The sequence below is a fragment of the Manis pentadactyla genome, chromosome 9 (genome assembly GCF_030020395.1).
Source record: "Manis pentadactyla isolate mManPen7 chromosome 9, mManPen7.hap1, whole genome shotgun sequence".
NCBI lineage: Eukaryota > Metazoa > Chordata > Mammalia > Pholidota > Manidae > Manis > Manis pentadactyla.
Genome location: NC_080027.1, coordinates 51,937,079 through 51,957,296, shown reverse-complemented (window position 1 = coordinate 51,957,296; position 20,218 = coordinate 51,937,079). Strand labels below are relative to the sequence as shown.

At 36.0% G+C, this 20,218-nt stretch overlaps 1 protein-coding gene across 4 annotated transcripts in view; it reads right to left on the bottom strand.

Annotated features, from left to right (window-relative positions):
• Window positions 1-20,218, bottom strand: part of USP47 (ubiquitin specific peptidase 47) — a 139,164-nt gene that overhangs the window by 18,304 nt on the left and 100,642 nt on the right. For all 4 annotated transcript variants that reach the window (XM_036918024.2, XM_036918025.2, XM_036918027.2 and 1 more), the window contains 7 exons: window positions 13,954-14,085; window positions 13,413-13,489; window positions 12,767-12,822; window positions 10,500-10,612; window positions 9,672-9,776; window positions 1,658-1,865; window positions 5-120 (listed from right to left, as the gene is read on the bottom strand). In XM_036918024.2, the coding sequence (XP_036773919.1) occupies window positions 5-120; window positions 1,658-1,865; window positions 9,672-9,776; window positions 10,500-10,612; window positions 12,767-12,822; window positions 13,413-13,489; window positions 13,954-14,085 (807 nt within the window). The remainder of the gene's footprint in view (window positions 1-4; window positions 121-1,657; window positions 1,866-9,671; window positions 9,777-10,499; window positions 10,613-12,766; window positions 12,823-13,412; window positions 13,490-13,953; window positions 14,086-20,218) is intronic.

Below are 20,218 nucleotides of genomic sequence, written 5' to 3'. Positions count from 1 at the left end.
TTACCTTTGAAATAAGTTGTTTGAATTCTGTAACTGTTTGATTTAAGTAAGCACGGACAGTGATAGGAGAAGCTACAGATTCTGTCTTTAGATCAACAACATGAACTTTCACCATCACTTCTGTCACATTTAAAAAACACAAAAACATTACATGGAGGTTTATTTTTAAAATATATTTCACATAAGCAATGCATTCTTAATGTGTTTCTAATAGATGGCAAAGACATTTTTAAAATTATCAAGATGGTGGATGCATGTTATACATGTATGTTAAAACTTCTCTTTCACAATTTATCACACTACATACATAAAGAAATCGAAATTAGACTGATAAAAAAGTTCTAGATCTCTTTAGAAAAGTGATTTTCTAAATGAAAGTCAATGTGATTTTTAGAAATACTTTGTTTCCTTGTAAAAATAATACCACTGTCAATTTATCAAGCATATTAGAAATATATTTCCAAAGTTCCAAAATACAGACCAAAACCACAGCACTAAATAAATATAAATAGCTAGAGAATGCAAACAAATAGTAAAGGGGTCATAGCAATCCTACTTACTTTTGAACAAACTTCATTTAACTATTCAAGACCTTGTTCATAATCAGAGACTTCTTTTTCTCAAAAAAAATTCTCTATGTCCTATGGAAAATTCTACAGATAAACTGTTTTGTTTACATTTGTTTTTTCATTTAAATTCTTCATATTATAATTTAATCTCATCTTCTGTTTTAAGGAGATTATATATATATAACTGAACTTTTAGTCATTAGAAAAATACATGATCTTTAAATACTACATTTAGTAGATATTTTCTAGTTTAACTGTTTTAAACTATTATGTATAATATAAATCGAGCCTCAGTTTTCCCCTCATGTTGTTAAACTAAATCTGACAAAATAATCTATTTCCTAAAGTCTTGATTATTAATGAATAAGGAGATTATTTATAAATTTTACAATCCACACTCACATTTAGAGTTCTCTTTTAAAGAAGCAGTTTTATTGCTGACTTATGATTTAATCATAATTTTTGCTATCTAGCTCAAAAATAATCTGCAAGGAAATGTTCCAAAGGTACTCTTTATATACAGGGCAGAGACTGACAGGAGGCAGCCCTGAAAGAAAACCATTCTTAATCCACTTCAGAAAGAGAATCCTTTATTTAAAAAAGGGGATCTGTATAGGATCCACAGAGGAACAGAATTTGAAAGCATAGAAGGTTTTGTAAGTTCAATTTTTAGGAATTAAAGTAGAGAACATAATCTGAATTCTAATTAACGACTGATACAAGGAAGCTAGGATGAAGACAACAACAGAGGGAGAGAGAAAGAAAGAAGGACAATGAGGGAGGGAGCGAGCGAGAAGATGAAGGGAGACAGAAAAAATGAGGGATGATTCAGTACTAGAGGAGAAAAATCCCACTGAAGACTATAAGCTGGAAGTTTTGCTGTTGTATTTTTTAAATCTTGTATATATAGCTCTTTGAAAGTAATCTAGAACTAAATTCTAAGCTTGTTGCTGACCATTTCCCAAAAAATTATTCTAACCTTTAAGAACATAGAAAAAATAGGAAATTAAACTGATTTTTATAAACAAAAAACCTTCCTATGAAAATTTTAACTCTAGTACAACTCAAAATATTATAAAGTTCCTTACCTCCAGGTTTATAAGACTGGAAAACTTGATCAGATTTTCTTGTCTCCAACAGCAGATCAAACATGTATGTTGACTTGACTCCACCTAGTAAAAGTCCCATTGGCGTATCTTCTTCTCCTTCATATGATCGTTCAAGATAATCATGAAACTCATCATATTTAACAAGGCGACAGCAATCCATGGGTATTACTTCTTCTAAATCCATCATCTAAAAGAAAACAACCCCCAAGGGGAAAAAAAAATAGTATTATAGTCTGATGTGTAATTGCACAGCTAGCAGGCCTTCACAAACAGTAAAATCCATGTATTTATAATTCACATCAAACTCTAAGACTTCAAAGTTAAAAGTTAGGAGTATTTAATACTTATTTAAGGTTTGTGATTTAAGGTACGTTAAAGAAAAATGTGTAGACTTGGTACATATCCCCAATGACCTCTATTCACCCCCAACTCATCCCCAGAGATGGAGGCTCTATTTCTGGAACATAGGATTGCTTCAGGTCTCACTTCTGTTTGACCCTTTATATTTGTGAACTTTTACTTCATATTTTCAAGATAGTATCTTTTTCTTCCTCTATTAAAAAGTGATGGAATAGAGATTGGATTAAAGCTGGCGGCATGAGAGGAGAGACAGAAGCTTCCTCTTAAAACTGTATACAATTAGAAAATATAGTTGGTGCAACTAATCCTGAGAGAGCAATAGGAAAGTGGACAGCGCTAGACTGCATACACCTGGAGAAAAGAGCAGACTTCACGGAACAAGGTGATGTACTAAAGCTGTGGCCAGGCGGAACCCGAGCCCTTCCCCCACCCCAGCTCACCGGCGGGAGGAAGAGAAATGGAGCAGGGAGGGAGTGGAAGGCCTGGGACTGCTGAATACCTAGCTCCGGAGATCTGCTCTGGGAGCACAAACCTACATTTCATGGTGCTTTCATGATACTCGCATGATTACTGGGTTGGAAAGCTAATACAGGCAGAATTCCTGGAGAGACTGAGATTCCAGCTCCTTGTGGAAAGCAGGGATCCATATCCGGCTGCTCTGGGACAAAAACTTATACCTGTGTGCTCGGCCCACTGGTTAAGGCAGTGGAGACATGCACAGCAGCGGGGAAGCGGGGAACAGTGCTTTCCTACCCCCAGGCACCAACATCTCTCCCCTACAACCCGACATTGCTTTAGGGGCTGAGCAGTTCCAGAGTAGAGCTTCAGGACACTAGAGGGCGCCATATACAAACATGAAACGCCAAAGGAACCTGGTCCAGAGTAAAATTAATATAACTCTGGAGAAAGATTTAAATGATATGGACTTTACGACTCTTCCCGAAAGGGAGTTCAAAATAAAAATCATCAACATGCTAATGGAGGTACGGAAAAATATCCAAGAACACAGGAATGAATTCAGGACAGAGATCCAATCGCTAAAGAACACAATGGAAGGTATTAAAAGCAGGTTGGATACAGTGGAGGAGACGATAAATGAAATAGAAACTAAAGAAGAGGAATACAGAGAAGCTGAAGCACAGAGAGAAAAAAGGATCTCTAAGAATGAAAGAATATTGAGAGAACTGTGTGACCAATCCAAGTGGAACAATATTCGCATTATAGGGATACCAGAAGAAGAAGAGAAAGAGAAAGGGATAGAAAGTGTCTTTGAGGAGGTAGTTGCTGAAAACTTCCCCAGTCTGGGGAAGGAGATAGTCTCTCAGGCCATGGAGATCCACAGATCTCCCAACACAAGGGACCCAAGGAAGACAACACCAAGACATATAGTAATAAAATTGGCAAAGATCAAGGATAAGGACAGACTATTAAAAGCAGTCAGAGAGAGAAATAAGATCACATAAAAAGGAAAGCCCATCAGGCTAACATCAGACTTCTCAGCAGAAACCTTACAGGCCAGAAGGGAGTGGCATGATGTGTTTAAGCAATGAAGCAGAAGGGCCTGGAACCAAGATTACTTTATCTGGCAAGATTATCATTTAAATTTGAAGGAGGGATTAAACATTTCCAGATAAGCAAAAGCTGAGAGAACTAACCTCCCACAAACCATCTCTACAGTCTATTTTGGAGGAACTGCTATAGATGGAAGTGTTCCTAAGGTTTAATAGCTGTCACCAGAGGAAATAAAACCACAGTAAAGAAAGTAGAATAACTAATTACTAAGCAAATGCAAAATTAAATTAACTATTCCTAAAGTCAATCAAGGGATAGACAAAGAATACAGAATATGATACCTAATATATAACGAATGGAGGAGGAAGAAAAAGGAGAAGAAAAAAAAAAGAACCTTTAGATTGTGTTTGTAACAGCATATTAAATGAGTTAAGTTAGACTCTTAGATAGTAAGGAAATTAACCTTGAATCTAAAGCCAGAATGGCAATAAGTACATCCCTATCGATAATCACCCTAAATGTAAATGGACTGAATGTACCAATCAAAAGATATAGACTCACTGAATGGATAAAAAAACAAGACCCATCTATATGCTGCCTGCAAGAGACTCACTTTAAACCCAAAGACATACACAGACTAAAAGTGAAGGGATGGAAAAAGATATTTTATGCAACTAACAGAGAGAAAAAAGCAGGAGTTGCAGTACTTGTATCACACAAAATAGACTTCAAAACACAGAAAGTAACAAGAGACAAAGAAGGACATTACATAATGATAAAGGGGTCAATCCAACAAGAAGATATAACATTATAAATATCTATGCTCCCAACACAGGAGCACCCACATATGTGAAACAAATACTAACTGAATTAAAAGGGGAAATAGAATGCAATGCACTCATTCTAGGAGACTTCAACACTCCACTCACTCTGAAGGACAGATCAACCAGACAGAAGATAAGTAAGGAGACAGAGGCACTGAACAACACAATAGAACAGATGGACCTAACAGACATCTACAGAACTCTACACCCAAAAGCAACAGAATACACATTCTTCTCAAGTACACATGGAACATTTTCAAGAATAGATCATATACTAGGCCACAAAAAGAGCCTCAGTAAATTCAAAAATATTGAAATTGTACCAACCAGTTTCTCAGATCACAAAGCTATGAAACTAGAAATAAATTACACAAAGAAAATGAAAAATCCAACAAACACATGGAGGCATCACAACATGCTCCTAAATAACCAATGGATCAATGACCAAATAAAAACAGAGATCAAGCAATACATGGAGACAAATGACAACAATAATTCAACACCGCAAAATCTGTGGGATGCAGCCAAGGCTGTGCTAAGAGGAAAGTATATTGCAGTACATGCCTACCTCAAGAAAGAACAACAATCCCATATAAGCAGTCTAAGCTCACAATTAATGAAACTAGAAAAAGAACAACAAATGAGGCCCAAAGTCCGTAGAAGGCAGGACATAATAAAGATTAGAGCATAAATAAATTAAATTGAGAAGAATAAAACAATAGAAAGAATCAATGAAAGCAAGAGCTGGTTCTTCAAGAAAATAAACAAAATAGACAAACCCCTAGCCAGACTTATCAAGAAAGAAAGAGAGCCTACACACATAAACAGAATCAGAAATGAGAAAGGAAAAATCACTACGGACATCACAGAAATACAAAGAATTATTAGAGAATACTATGAAAAATTATATGCTAATAAACTGGATAACCTAGAAAAAATGGACAACTTTCTAGAAAAATACAACCTTGCAAGGCTGACCAAGGAAGAAACAGAAAATCTGAACAGACCAATTACCAGCAATGAAATTGAACTGGTAATCAAAAACCTACCTAAGAACAAAACTCCTGGACCAGATGGCTTCACTGCTGAATTTTATCAAACATTTAGTGAAGACCTAATACCCATTCTCCTTAAAGTTTTCCAAAAAATAGAAGAGGAGGGAATACTTCCAAATTCATTCTATGAGACCAGCATCACTCTAATACCAAAACCAGGAAAAGACACCACAAAAAAAGAAAATTACACAGCAATATCCCTGATGAACACAGATGCAAAAATACTCAACAAAATATTAGCAGACCTAATTCAAAAACACATCAAAAAGATCACCCAACATGATCAAGTTGGATTTATGCCAGGGATGCAAGGATGGTACAACATTCAAAAATCCATCAATATCATTCAACACATCAACAAAAAGAAGGACAAAAAAACCATTATAATCATCTCCATAGATGCTGAAAAAGCATTTGACAAAATTCAACATCCATTCATGATAAAAACTCTCAACAAAATGGGTATAGTGGGCAAGTATGTCAACATAATAAAGGCCATATATGACAAACCCACAGTCAACATTATACTTAACAGCGAGAAGCTGAAAGCTTTTCCTTTAAGATCAGGTACAAGACAAGGATGCCCACTCTCCCCACTTCTATTCAACAGAGTACTGGAGGTCCTAGCCATGACAATCAGACAACACAAAGAAATAAAAGGCATCCAGATTGGCAAGGAAGAAGTTAAACTGTCCCTGTTTGCAGATGACATGATACTGTACATATAAAACCCTAAAGACTCCACTCCAAAACTACTAGATCTAATATCTGAATTCAGCAAAGTTGCAGGATACAAAATTAATACACAGAAATCTGTGGCATTCCTATACACCAGCAATGAACTAGCAGAGAGAGAAATCAGGAAAACAATTCCATTCACAATTACATCAAAAAGAATAAAATGCCTAGGAATAAACCTAACCAAGGAAGTGAAAGAGCTATACTCTGAAAACTACAAGACACTCATGAGAGAAATGAAAGAAGATACCAATAAATGGAAACACATCCTATGCTCATGGATAGGAAGAATTAATATTGTCAAAATGGCCATCCTGCCTAAAGCAATCTATAGATTCAATGCAATTCCTATCAAAATACCAACAGCATTCTTCAATGAACTAGAGAAAATCGTCCTAAAATTCATATGGAACCACAAAAACCTCGAATAGTCAAAGCAATCCTGAGAAGGAAGAATAAAGCAGGGGGGATTACGCTCCCAAACTTCAAGCTCTACTACAAAGCCACAGTAATCAAGACAATTTGGTACTGGCACAAGAACAGACCCATAGACCAATGAAATAGACTAGGGAGCCCTGATATAACCCCAACCATATATGGTCAATTAATATATGATAAAGGAGCCATGGACATACAATGGGGAAATGACACCTCTTCAACAGCTGGTGTTGGCAAAACTGGACAGCTACATGCAAGAGAATGAAACTGGATTATTGTTTAACCCCATACACAAAAGTAAACTCAAAATGGATTAAAGACTTGAATGTAAGTCATGAAACAATAAAACCCCTAGAAGACAACATAGGCAAACATCTCCTGAATATAAGCATGAGCAACTTCTTCCTGAACCCATCTCCTCGAGAAAGGGAAACAAAAGCAAAAATGAACTCATGGGACTACATCAAACTAAAAAGTTTCTGTACATCAAATGACATCACCAACAAAACAAAAAGCATCCTACAGTATGGGAGAATATATTTGTAAATGACATATCTGACAAGGGGTTAACATCCAAAATATATACAGAACTTACACACCTCAACACCCAAAAAGCAAATAACCCGATTAACAAATGCACAGAGGATATGAAGAGATGGTTCTCCAAAGAAGAAATTCAGATGGCCAACAGACACATGAAAAGATGCTCCACATCACTAATCATCAGAGAAATGAAGATTAGAACCACAATGAGATATCACCTCACACCAGTAAGGATGGCCAGCATTAAAAAGACTAAGAACAACAAATGTTGGTGAGGATGTGGAGAAAGGGGAACCCTCCTACACTGCTGGTGGAAATGTAAGCTAGTTCAACCATTGTGGAAAGCAATGTGGAGGTTCCTCAAAAAACTAAAAATAGAAATGCCATGTGACCCCGGAATCCCACTCCTTGGAATATACCCATAGAATACAACTTCTCAGATTCAAATAGACATATGCACCCCTGTGTTCATCGCAGCACTTTTTACAATAGCCAAGATATGGAAGCAACCTAAGTGTCCATCTGTAGATGAATGGATAAAGAAGATGTGGTACATATACACAGTAAGAAAGAAACAAATCCTACCATTTGCCAACAATATGGATGGAGCTGGAGGACATTATGCTCAGTGAAATAAGCCAGGTGGAGAAAGACAAATGCCAAATGATTCCCCTCATTTATGGAGTATAACAATGAGGCAAAACTGAAGGAACAAAATGGCAGCAGACTCAGAGACTCCAATAATGAACTAGTGGTTACCAAGGTGGAGGGATGTGGGAGGGTGGGTGGGGAGGGAGGGAGAAGGGGACTGAGGGGTATTATGTTTAGTACACATGGGGTGGGGGATCACGGGGAGAACAGTGTATCACAGAGAAGGGACATAGTGGATCTCTGGCAACTTGCTGCACTGATGGACAGTGACTGCATTGGGGTATGGGTGGGGACTTGATAATATGGGTAAATGTAGGAACTACATTGTTTTTTCATGTGAAACCTTCGTAAGAGTGTATATCAATCATACCTTAATAAAAAATTTTTTAAAAATGATGGAATATAAACCACTTTTACTGTTATTGGTGACTGACCTTACTGCATAAAACTATATAGTAGTTTTTCCATTTTAGTCTAATTTGATTTCACTATTATTTTGCAAAGATGAAAGCTTGCAGTCCACCACTGTTTAAAAGATTTTTACTTTAATGAGGTGACTCTAGAGTCATCCATCCATTTTTATTGTTTGTTCATTCATTTATTCATTCACATAACCATCCAATTTGACTCTCCTATAATACTAGGCAAAAGTACTACAAATGCAATCATAAGCAAAACCTGAATACTTTTTTCCCTTTTAAGTACTCAGAGTTTAGTGAGGGACAGTGACATTACTTAAAATAGTCACACAATCAAACACAACTTTTCAATACCGATAAATGCTATGAAGCACCAGGTACATAATACAAAGTGGCTCTCAAACTTCAGTATGCCTAAAAATCACCTTAGGTACTTGTTTAAAATGTATATTTCCAGGCACCCAATACAGAATTTCAGATTTGTTTGTAGAATTAGTTTTTTAATAAGAGTGTGATGCAGCACAATCTGGTGTAGGTTGTGCTAGGTCATACTGAGAAACAATGTCAGCTATCTTGTAGACTATTTTTAGTTCTCTCATTGGTTCTATATGCAATTATAAATGAAATGATGTAGCATGCAATTTTTTTCAGGGTAATGACTGTTTAAGTTCAGACAAATGATGTTAATGCTTAAATGAAAAGGGCAAAAAATTAATTTGTCAAATATCACAGATGACATTAAGAACAATCTAGCTAAAAAATGCTTCCCTTTGTATTTCTTAGAATAAAATGAAAACTTCTATTGTTACAAAGTCTCTAATTTCATTTTATTCTCATTCAAGAAAACCTAAACATAATGCCCCATGTTCTTGATCATGGCATGTACTTCCTTACCTCAGTTTTTACACGTACTGTTACCTCTACTTAAAATATTCTTCCCCAACTTTTGCATAGCTGTCTCCTCATGGTTAAAATCTCAGGACAAGTAATGGCAATATACTACAGATTTATTTATTTATAGCATCTAAACAACAAAATTTTGATGTTTAAAATATTTCTGTCTGTTTTTCCCCAGAGGCCTGGGAACTCCATGAGGGCAGTGAGTAGGTCCTGTTCTCCCCTGGTGCCCCTGATGCCTCATCTGATAGGTGTTCAGTAAGTATCTGCTAAATGAACATAAAGAATAAATAAACTTTTTTGCTTCTAACTCTAATTCTTAATTCTAGAGAAAGGTTAACTGGCTTTTAAAATGAGAAACTTCTTAAAAATGAACTGAGCATGTTCCAAAATAGAGGTATAATAACTCTGTTAAGAGATACATGATTTAAATAGGCTACCAAAATTATGGCAACTACTTGTGTTACTATGGACTATAATAAAGACATTGGAAAATATGTCAATACTGTTATCTGAAATATCAATAATCAAATGCCAACAGTGTAATTAAACATACCTTATAAGCCATTTCTACTGCTTCCTTTAATGTCTTATCCTTATGAACCTCCAATTTATTTTCCATCATTACTTGTTTCACAGGATGTAAACAGAATAATTTTATCTAGAAAATGTAAAATATCATTAACTCAGCAGATCATGATGACTTAAAGTTTATTTCTTCTGTAGACAGCATTTTTTTCTAATAGTCAAAATACAATTTTAAGAAAACATAATTGGGATCATTCTGTCATGTCTATTTTTCTCAATTGACAGTGATATGTCTCAAAAAAATTTAAAAACATTAATTTTAACAACTGTATGTTTCTTTATAAGCATGTATCATTTATATAATCTTTCCTCTACTGATACATTTGGATTATTTCCAATTTTTTCCTATTTTAGAAAATACTGTGATGAATGTCCTTGTGGTTGAAATTTTTATAGTACTTGTGACTATTCTTAAGTAATTTCCTTAACAGAATTATATTAAAAAACATGAATTTGCTTGAAGCTCAATAAATTTTACTCAATTTTTTCTTTTTTTTAAAAAATGGAATATAGTTGACAAATGTACTCAACTTATACGCAGAAAGTTTTTATCAATTTATTCCTCTTAAGCAAAATGTGACATTTACCTCATTGTAACCTCACTGACACTATTAGCACTACATGTTTGTTTTATTCATAAAATAAAATATCTCACTTCAACAATATAGTGGTTACATTGCTTAATGATTATAAACACAATTGTCTACAGAATCTCTAATGAGTTAGTTATGAGAATTTCACATAAGCAAATTTCAATAAACACTTTTTAATTAAAAATAAAATCATAAAATCTAACCTTGCATGTATTACGCTCAATTTCTCGTTGCCTCTTTTCTTGTTCTTCCAATTCTCTCTCTCTGTGCACCAAGTTTTTAATATGTTCTGGATATTCATCTACTTCTAGAAATTCTATTAATAATAAAAACAGGATAAGACAGTGCCACTGAAATCGAGCTTCCTTTATTAAATTTTGTTCTACTACATTTCATAAACTTCTACTATAGTCTTAATAAAATATATCTTCATTACATTAATCTTTCAACTTAGAATATGAGCTTTTTCCAGACAAGGGTGAAGAGGTAGTTGATAATGACATGTGGTTAGGTCTCACATTTTAAAAAGCCATAGATTTATGCATAATAGATTAATTTGGCTCCAGGACAACACTGGTATGTAGATTAAGATTTCTAGAATTAAAAAGCCCCTCTGACACTTGGAAATATAATAATTTCTGATTTCAAATCATGCTATCATCAAAAAATTGTGTGATCTTGGACAAGTTTAATTCTTTAGGTCTTGGATTCTTCAGTTTATTAATAGCACCTATACCATAGTTACCTGGGATATAATAAAATGTCAGAAATAAACAAATTCTGTTGCTACTACTGCAAATGCTTTTAATTTGTTTATTATTATTCACTAAAATAATTTTCTTTGTTCTCAAAGTAGTCTTTTAGCTGCTTTCTAATCAAAGAACTTCATATATAACTCAAAGTATTAAAAGACAATGTGAAATTATGACATTGTTTAATAAAGACAGTGATTATTAGACATTAAATAGGGAGAAAAATTAATATATAAAAAAATATCCCTTAGTGGAGGGTAAACATCCACTGTTTTTAGAAATAAGCTTTAATTTAAAAAGTATTCCATATCATACATGCAGCGCTCTCTGGTGCTTCACCAGAAAACTAAAGTGGAGAGGCTGGATAAAGCAAAGCTGAGTTATTGTACTAATGGAAATATCTGAATTGCCAGGTGGAACAGAGGACATACAAACTACAATCCTGGCTCTGTCTCTAGGTAGCCTTGGACAATCTTCTATTTGGGGTATAGTGTATTTATTTATAAAATAAGAACCATTACATCTACTTTGAAATCTCTGTTGAAATGACTTATAATTTTTTTCCCACATTAATTCCACAGTAAATTATTGAGTATCTCAATATAACACATCCTGGACTATATCATTGGTGAAGAGATGAGTAAGTCCTAAGTCTTGTACCAACTGAATTCACAATCTAATGAGGGATTACAAAAATGTAAACAAAAACATATTACTTAAAAGAGATTTACTCAAAGTACTGTAGTTACTAAACAAAGGAACTATGCTGAAGTCAAACAGTAATTGAATAAATTTTGAAAAGAACATGAGCAAACACATCACCTGGGTATGTATGTATGATGTATATATGTATGTGTACACACACACACACACACACACACACACACACCCTCTGTCTGCAATACTGCTTCAGTCAGAGTCAGAATCAGTAAGGAAAAACAAGGACTGCACTATAATTCTTAAAGCAATAATTACATAACAAAAAGACAAACCCATATTCTTTATATACAAGATTATTGTGGAAACTCATTAAAAATTAAAATATAATAAAGGATATATACTAGACTCATAAAACTGCTTTTTAAGCAAATAAGCAATGACATCTAACTAGTTCTTAAGGTCATTTCTAGCATGGTCTAAGTCAGAAGTTTTCTTCATGTAGGGTCCCTGTTCAAAGCATTTAGATACTAACATACCCAAAATACTTACAATAGAAAAAAAGCAGTAATAGCAAAATTTGAGTTTTTACTATGCACTAGACATAATGCTAAATGCTCAAAATGTTATCCCATTTAATTTTTTACAACCACTTTATAAATACTATAATTATTTCCAATTTATAGATGTGGAAATTAAGACATAGAAAAGTTAAATAACTTGCACTAGGACATGCAGCTGGTGAGTTATGACTGCTATATAGGACTGGGGGTTATCATCACCGAATTGAACTGTATATAGTACAATCTTACTGCAAATAAATATTTGATTTATTTAATGTAGTATAAGTTTTGTCTCTTAGTCTATTACAAAATAGTTGAACTTTTTTCTAAGTGTTTTTACCACTGATAGTATCTCATAACAGTCTTTATAGTTAATTCTTCCAGGCATAAGAACACTTAACTGTCTTATCATTTAAAAGTGGTTATCTAGCTTTACAAAACTTGCAAAAGAAATTAATTTACAACACAGATTAAAACCAAATAACTATGTTAACATACTTGCATTTCTTGCTGAATCCTTCAGTCTATATATCAGCATATATGCATTTGTAGAGCTAGAAGAAATACAAAAAAAAAGAAAATGGGGACAAAAAGTAGATTATAAAGATCCCATTTCCTAGCATCAAATACTTCTTTAACGTAGTATTTTTTTGTTTCAAACAACTAGAAAACCATGTAACTGCTCTTGACACAGGATCAAATTTAAAATATTCCAGAAAAAAGGAAAAATTGACTTTGCTTTTACTGACACTATTATGAGAAGATTTCATATCTCTTCTTGGTAGCAGAATAAAGTCCTCAAAAAACTTCTGTCCTAGAATGATTATTATAGTTAGGTTGGGAGTCAGTAAATTTTTTTCTGGAATGGACCACACAGTGAAACTCTGAGGCTTTGTGGGACATATGGTCTGTGACACAACTTAACTCTGCTCTTGTGCTGGGAAAAGATCAACACACAATATTTAAACAAATGAGTATGGCTGTGTTCTAATAAAGCTTTATTTCCAAAAACTGGAGGCAGGATGGATTTAGCTCATGGATTATAGTTTGCCAAACCCTGGGTTAAATCTTTTTAATGGTAAAAAATGTTCAGAGGCTATAATTAATTCTAATTTATAAACACTAAAATTAGGAAGTCATTTACCTTGCAAAAGCACTGGAGTAATATCCTCTGCTTCCTGAAGACCCACCATGTGTTTTCTTAATGTCCTCTTGTGTTATCTAAAAAGTTGTTACATTATTTACTTTTTTGTGAAACCTTTAACACCACTACCTTTATGGAAATATGTAGCCCAATTTTTAGTCTCAGAGTTAAATGAGATACCAAAAGATACCACAGATACTGATTCACAGAATTTAATCATACTCAGGGGCTGCACTGGCCAATCAGTTCTAGTGCCCTAAATAGGCAGCCCACATGAAGGCGCAGGGCAAGAGGAAAATAAGAAGTTTATCTCTGGAAAAACTCAGCAAGCCCCAAACAGAAACAAAACAGACAAGTAAAAACAATAAACAAAGCAGAAAATTTACTGCAAGCAAAAACAAAAGACTGATTTGGTATGTGTCTTAGACAGTCTTAGTCATACTAGCCAGACTATCACCCATTTTTAATAAACACTGCTATTGACTGAAAACATCCCTATTTCTGTCTTTCAGAATAATAATCTTAAGAAACCCCTCCTTACCCTGCTGACATGTTGATCATTGAAGCTATACCACTGTTCATCACTGAATGACTTTATGCAAGCATAATAATGACCACCAGCAGCACTCCCTGAATGAACCATGACGGAGAAGAGCTCATAGATCAAGGAATTCTAAGGGGGAAAAATAAAAGTAATTCAGAGAAGAGGAAAAACACAAAACCATTATTTATATATTTCCTATACTCTATTAATCCTTAGTGAAGTAACATGTTAGTTGTCCTATATATTTTGTAGGTCAACTTTCCTCTAAGATAATTAAAATCACCACATAATTTTATATATCACAAGTTTCATAAGTTTCATTCAGTGTATGCCTTCACATTTTAATTATGCTAAAGCCTTTGGAACTATGCATATATGAAACAAATTTATTTATGTAAAAAGAAAATAATATTCCAAAATTTTCAAAGCAAGTGATAAATACAAGATTGTTCTGATATCTACAGTTAAGATCAAGAGATTCCAAATAACACTATTTTTTTAATTAAAAGGAGATCTTATTTCCTTTACAAGACAGGTGGGGGGTATAATGATTCGGAACATCTGTTAATATATTTGTGTAATATCTGTGATATGGTGATCTTTTGATCTGACATCTTGTAGGTACACAAAGCTGGTTCAACATTAGAAAATCAATCTATGAAATCCAGGCTAAAGAAGAAGAATTTCACTATCTTATCAGTTGAGTCAGAAAAGCATTCAACAAAATCCAGTTACCATTCATGATAAAAATTCTCAACAAACTAGGAAGAGGGGAACCTCAATAAAAAACATCTACTAAAAAACCTAGAGCCAGGCGGAGCCAAGATGGTGGCGTGAGTAGAGCAGGAGAAATCTCCTCCCAAGACCATATATATTTTTGAAAATACAACAAATACAACTATCCCTAAGAGAGAGACCAGAAGATACAGGACAACAGCCAGGATACATCTACACCTGTGAGAACCCAGCGCCTCGCGAAGGGAGTAAGATACAAGCCATGGCCTGGCGGGAACTGAGTGCCCCTCACCCCAGCTCCCGGTGGGAGGAGAGGAGTCGGAGCAGGGAGGGAGAGGGAGCCCAGGACTGCTAAATAACCAGTCCTAGCCATCCGCACCAGAGCACAGACACACAGTGCGTGGGGTGCTGGATACTAGGGAAACAGGACAGTAAAACCTGCGAGTGGGTCCCTGCAGCTGGCGTCCCTGTGAAAAGCAAGTGCTTTTGGAAGACTTAAAGGGACAGGGACCCCACAGCTGGACAGAAGCATCCTGGGACACTTAGTCCAGCGGCTGAGAATCCCAGGGAACTCCGGGCGCCCTAAACCCCTGGGTGGAGGCACAGCTCGGAGGCCCCTCATGGAGATAAACAGCCTCCCACACGTTTCCCCTCTGATGCCACTCCGCCACAGTGAAGCAGCAGCCTGAGGCCGGCCACGCCCACAGCAACCGCAGAGCTTAACTCCACAGCGGCCGGGCAAGAATCAGAGACCCCATCTGCGCGCAGCTGCCCAGCACAAGCTGCTAGGGGTTGCCGTTGTCCCAGGAAAGGAAGGCTACAAACCAGCAAAAAGGGATGTTCTCCCAGCCAACACATGCGCCAGCTCCCCACAACTACCTCTATCACCATGAAAAAGCAGAAGAATTTGATACAAACCAGACTAACCCAGACATCCTCCCCTGAGAAGGAATCTGGGAAGATAGACCTAACCAATTTCCCTGAAAAAGAATTCAAAATAAAGGTCATAACCATGCTGATCGAGCTGCAGAGAAATATGCAAGAGCTAAGGGATGAAGTCCGGAAGGAGATCACAGAAATGAAACAATCTCTGGAAGGATTTATAAGCAGAATGGATAAGATGCAAGAGGCCATTGATGGAACAGAAACCAGAGAACAGGAATGCATAGAAGCTGATGCAGAGAGTGATAAAAGAATCTCAAGGAATGAAACAATATTAAGAGAACTGTGTGACCAATCCAAAAGGAACAATATCTGCATTATAGGGGTACCAGAAGAAGAAGAAGAGAGAAAAAGGGATAGAATGTGTCTTTGAAGAAATAATTGCTGAAAACGTCCCCAACCTGGGGGAGGAAATAATTGCGCAGACCACGGAAGTACACAGAACTCCCAACAGAAGGGACCCAACGAGGATAACACCAAGACACATAATAATTAAAATGGCAAAGATCAAGGACAAGGACAGAGTTTTAAAGGCAACTAGAGAGAGGAAAAAGGTCACCTACAAAGGAAAACCCATCAGGCTATCATCAGACTTCTCAACAGAAACCTTACAGGCCAGAAGAGAATGGCATGATATATTTAATGCAATGAAACAGAAGGGCCTTGAACCAAGGATACTGTATCTAGCACGATTATCATTTAAATATGAAGGAGGGATTAAACAATTCCCAGACAAGCAAAAGTTGAGGGAATTTGCCTCCCACAAAGAACCTCTACAGGGTATTTTAGAGGGAATGCTCTAGATGGGAGCACTCCTAAGGCTAAACAGATGCCACCCGAGAAAATAAAATCACAGCAAAGAAAGCAGACCAACCAAATACTAACTAAAGACAAAAAATAAAATCAACTACCCACAAAAGCAGTTAAAGGAAACACAAAAGAGCACAGAATAAAACACCCAACATATAAAGAATGGAGGAGGGACACCGGGACTGTGCCTTGGAAGCAACACTGGAGAGCCATGTAGAAAGGAATGGACGAATGCATGGGAGGGAGGACTGGCACACAGCAGTAGTGGGAGCTCTGCAGCAGTGCACGGGGTGAGGTACTACAGCAGTGCAGTGGAGGAAGCACTGGGGCAGTGTGACGGAGGGAGTCCAGGAGCAGTGTAGTACAGGGAGCACTGGAGCAGTGCACTGGGTGAAGTACTGCTATGGTGCATTGTAGGGAGAATCTCCAGAAAGTGTCTATAACAGCTCAATAAGTGAGTTAAGGTAGACAGTAAGATCCTAAGGAAGCTAACCTTGAACCTTTGGTAACCACGAATCTAAAGCCTGCAATGGCAATAAGTACATATCTTTCAGTAATCACCCTAAATGAAAATGGACTGAATGCACCAATCAAAAGATACAGAGCAGTAGAATGGATAAAAAAGCAAGACCCATCTATATGCTGCTTACAAGAGACCCACCTCAAACCCAAAGACTAAAGTGCAGAGACTAAAAGTGAAGGGATGGAAAAAGATATTCAATGCAAACAACAGGGAGAAAAAGCAGGTGTTGCAGTACTAGTATCAGACAAAATAGACTTCAAAACAAAGAAAGTAACAAGAGATAAAGAAGGACATTACATAATGATAAAGGGCTCAGTCCAACAAGAGGATATAACCAGTATAAACATATATGCACCCAACACAGGAGCACCAGCATATGTGAAACAAATACTAACAGAACTAAAGGAGGAAATAGAATGCAAAGCATTCATTTTAGGAGACTTCAACACACCACTCACTCCAAAGGACAGATCCACCAGACAGAAAATAAGTAAGGACACAGAGGCACTGAACAACACATTAGAACAGATGGACCTAATAGACATCTATAGAACTCTACATCCAAAAGCAACAGGATACACATTCTTCTCAAGTGCACACGGAACATTTTCAAGAATAGACCACATACTAGGCCACAAAAAGAGCGTCAGTAAATTCAGAAAGATTGAAATTCTACCAACCAACTTTTCAGACCACAAAGGAATAAAAGTAGAACTAAATTGTACAAAGAAAGCAAAAAGGCCCACAAACACACGGAGGCTTAACAACATGCTCCTAAATAATCAATGGATCAATGACCAAATGAAAATAGAGATCAAGCAATATATGGAAACAAATGACAACAATACAAAGCCCCAACTTCTGTGGGACGCAGTAAAAGGAGTCTTAAGAGGAAAGCATATACCAATCCAGGCATATTTAAAGAAGGAAGAACAATCCGAAACAAATAGTCTAATGTCACAATTATCAAAATTGGAAAAAGAACAAATGAGGTCTAAAGTCAGCAGAAGGAGGGACATAATAAAGATCAGAAAATAAATAAATAAAATTGAGAAGAATAAAACAATAGAAAAAATCAATAAAACCAAGAGCTGGTTCTTTGAGAAAATAAACAAAATAGATATGCCTCTAGCCAGACTTATTAAGGGAAAAAGAGAATCAACACACATCAACAGAATCAGAAACGAGAAAGGAAACATCATGATGGACCCCACAGAAATACAAAGAATTATTAGAGACTACTATGAAAACCTATATGCTAACAAGCTGGAAAACCTAGAAGAAATGGACAACTTCCTAGAAAAATACAACCTTCCAAGACTGACCCAAAAAGAAACAGAAAATCTAAACAGACCAATTACGAGCAAAGAAATTGAAGTGGTAATCAAAAAACTACCCAAGAACAAAACCCCTGGGCCAGATGGATTTACCTCGGAATTTTATCAGACATACAGAGAAGATATAATACCCATTCTCCTTAAAGTTTTCCAAAAAATAGAAGAGGAGGGAATACTCCCAATCTCATTCTATGAAGCCAACATCAACCTAATACCAAAGCCAGGCAAAGACCCCACCAAAAAAGAAAACTACAGACCAATAGCCCTGATGAACATAGATGCAAAAATACTCAACAAAATATTAGCAAACCAAATTCAAAAATACATCAAAAGGATCATACACTATGACCAAGTGGGATTCATTCCAGGGATGCAAGGATGGTACAACACTAGAAAATCCATCAAAATCATCCATCACATAAACAAAAAGAGAGACAAAAACCACATGATCATCTCCATAGATGCTGAAAAAGCATTCAACAAAATTCAACATCCATTCATGATAAAAACTCTCAGCAAAATGGGTATACAGGGCAAGTACCTCAACGTAATAAAGGCCATATATGATAAGCCCACAGCCAACATCATAGTGAACAGCGAGAAGCTGAAAGCTTTTCCTCTGAGATCGGGTACAAGACAGGGATGCCCACTCTCCCCACTGTTATTCAACATAGTACTGGAGGTCCTAGTTATGGCAATTAGACAAAACAAAGAAATACAACCAATCCAGATTGGTAAAGAAGAAGTCAAACTGTCACTATTTGCAGATGACATGATATTGTACACAAAAAACCCTAAAGACTCAACTCCAAAACTACTAAAACTGATATCGGAATACAGCAAAGTTGCAGGATACAAAATTAACACACAGAAATCTGTGGCTTTCCTATACGCTAACAATGAACTAATAGAAAGAGAAATCAGGAAAACAATTCCATTCACAATTACATCAAAAAGAACAAAATACCTAGGAATAAACCTAACCAAAGAAGTGAGAGACCTATACCCTGAAAACTACAAGACACTCTTAAGAGAAATTAAAGAGGACACTAGCAAATGGAAACTCATCCCATGATCTTGGCTAGGAAGAATTAATATCATCAAAATGGCCATCCTGCCCAAAGCAATATACAGATTTGATGCAATCCCTATCAAATTACCAACAACATCCTTCAACGAACTGGAACAAATAGTTCAAAAATTCATATGGAAACACCAAAGACCCCGAATAGCCAAAGCAATCCTAAGAAGGAAGAAATAAAGTAGGGGGGATCTCATTCCCCAACTTCAAGCTCTACTACAAAGACACAGTAATCAAGACAATTTGGTACTGGCACAAGAACAGAGCCACAGACCAGTGGAACAGAATAGAGACTCCAGACATTAACCCAAACATATATGGTCAATTAATATTCGATAAAGGAGCCATGGACATACAATGGGGAAATGACAGCCTCTTCAACAGATGGTGCTGGCAAAACTGGACAGCTACATGTAAGAGAATGAAACTAGATCACTGTCTAACCCCATAGACAAAAGTAAATTAGAAATGGATCAAAGACCTGAATGTAAGTCATGAAACCATAAAACTCTTAGAAAGAAACATAATCAAAAATCTCTTGGACATAAACATGAGCAACTTCTTCATGAACATATCTCCCCGGGCAAGGAAAACAAAAGCAAAAATGAACAAGTGGGACTACATCAAGCTGAAAAGCTTCTGTACAGCAAAGGACACCATTAATAGAACAAAGTTACCCTACAGTATGGGAGAATATATTCATAAATGACAGATCTGATAAAGGCTTGACATCTAAAATATATAAAGAGCTCACGCACCTCAACAAACAAAAAGCAAATAATCCAATTAAAAAATGGGCAGAGGAGCTGAGCAGACAGGAATTCAAAGAAGAAA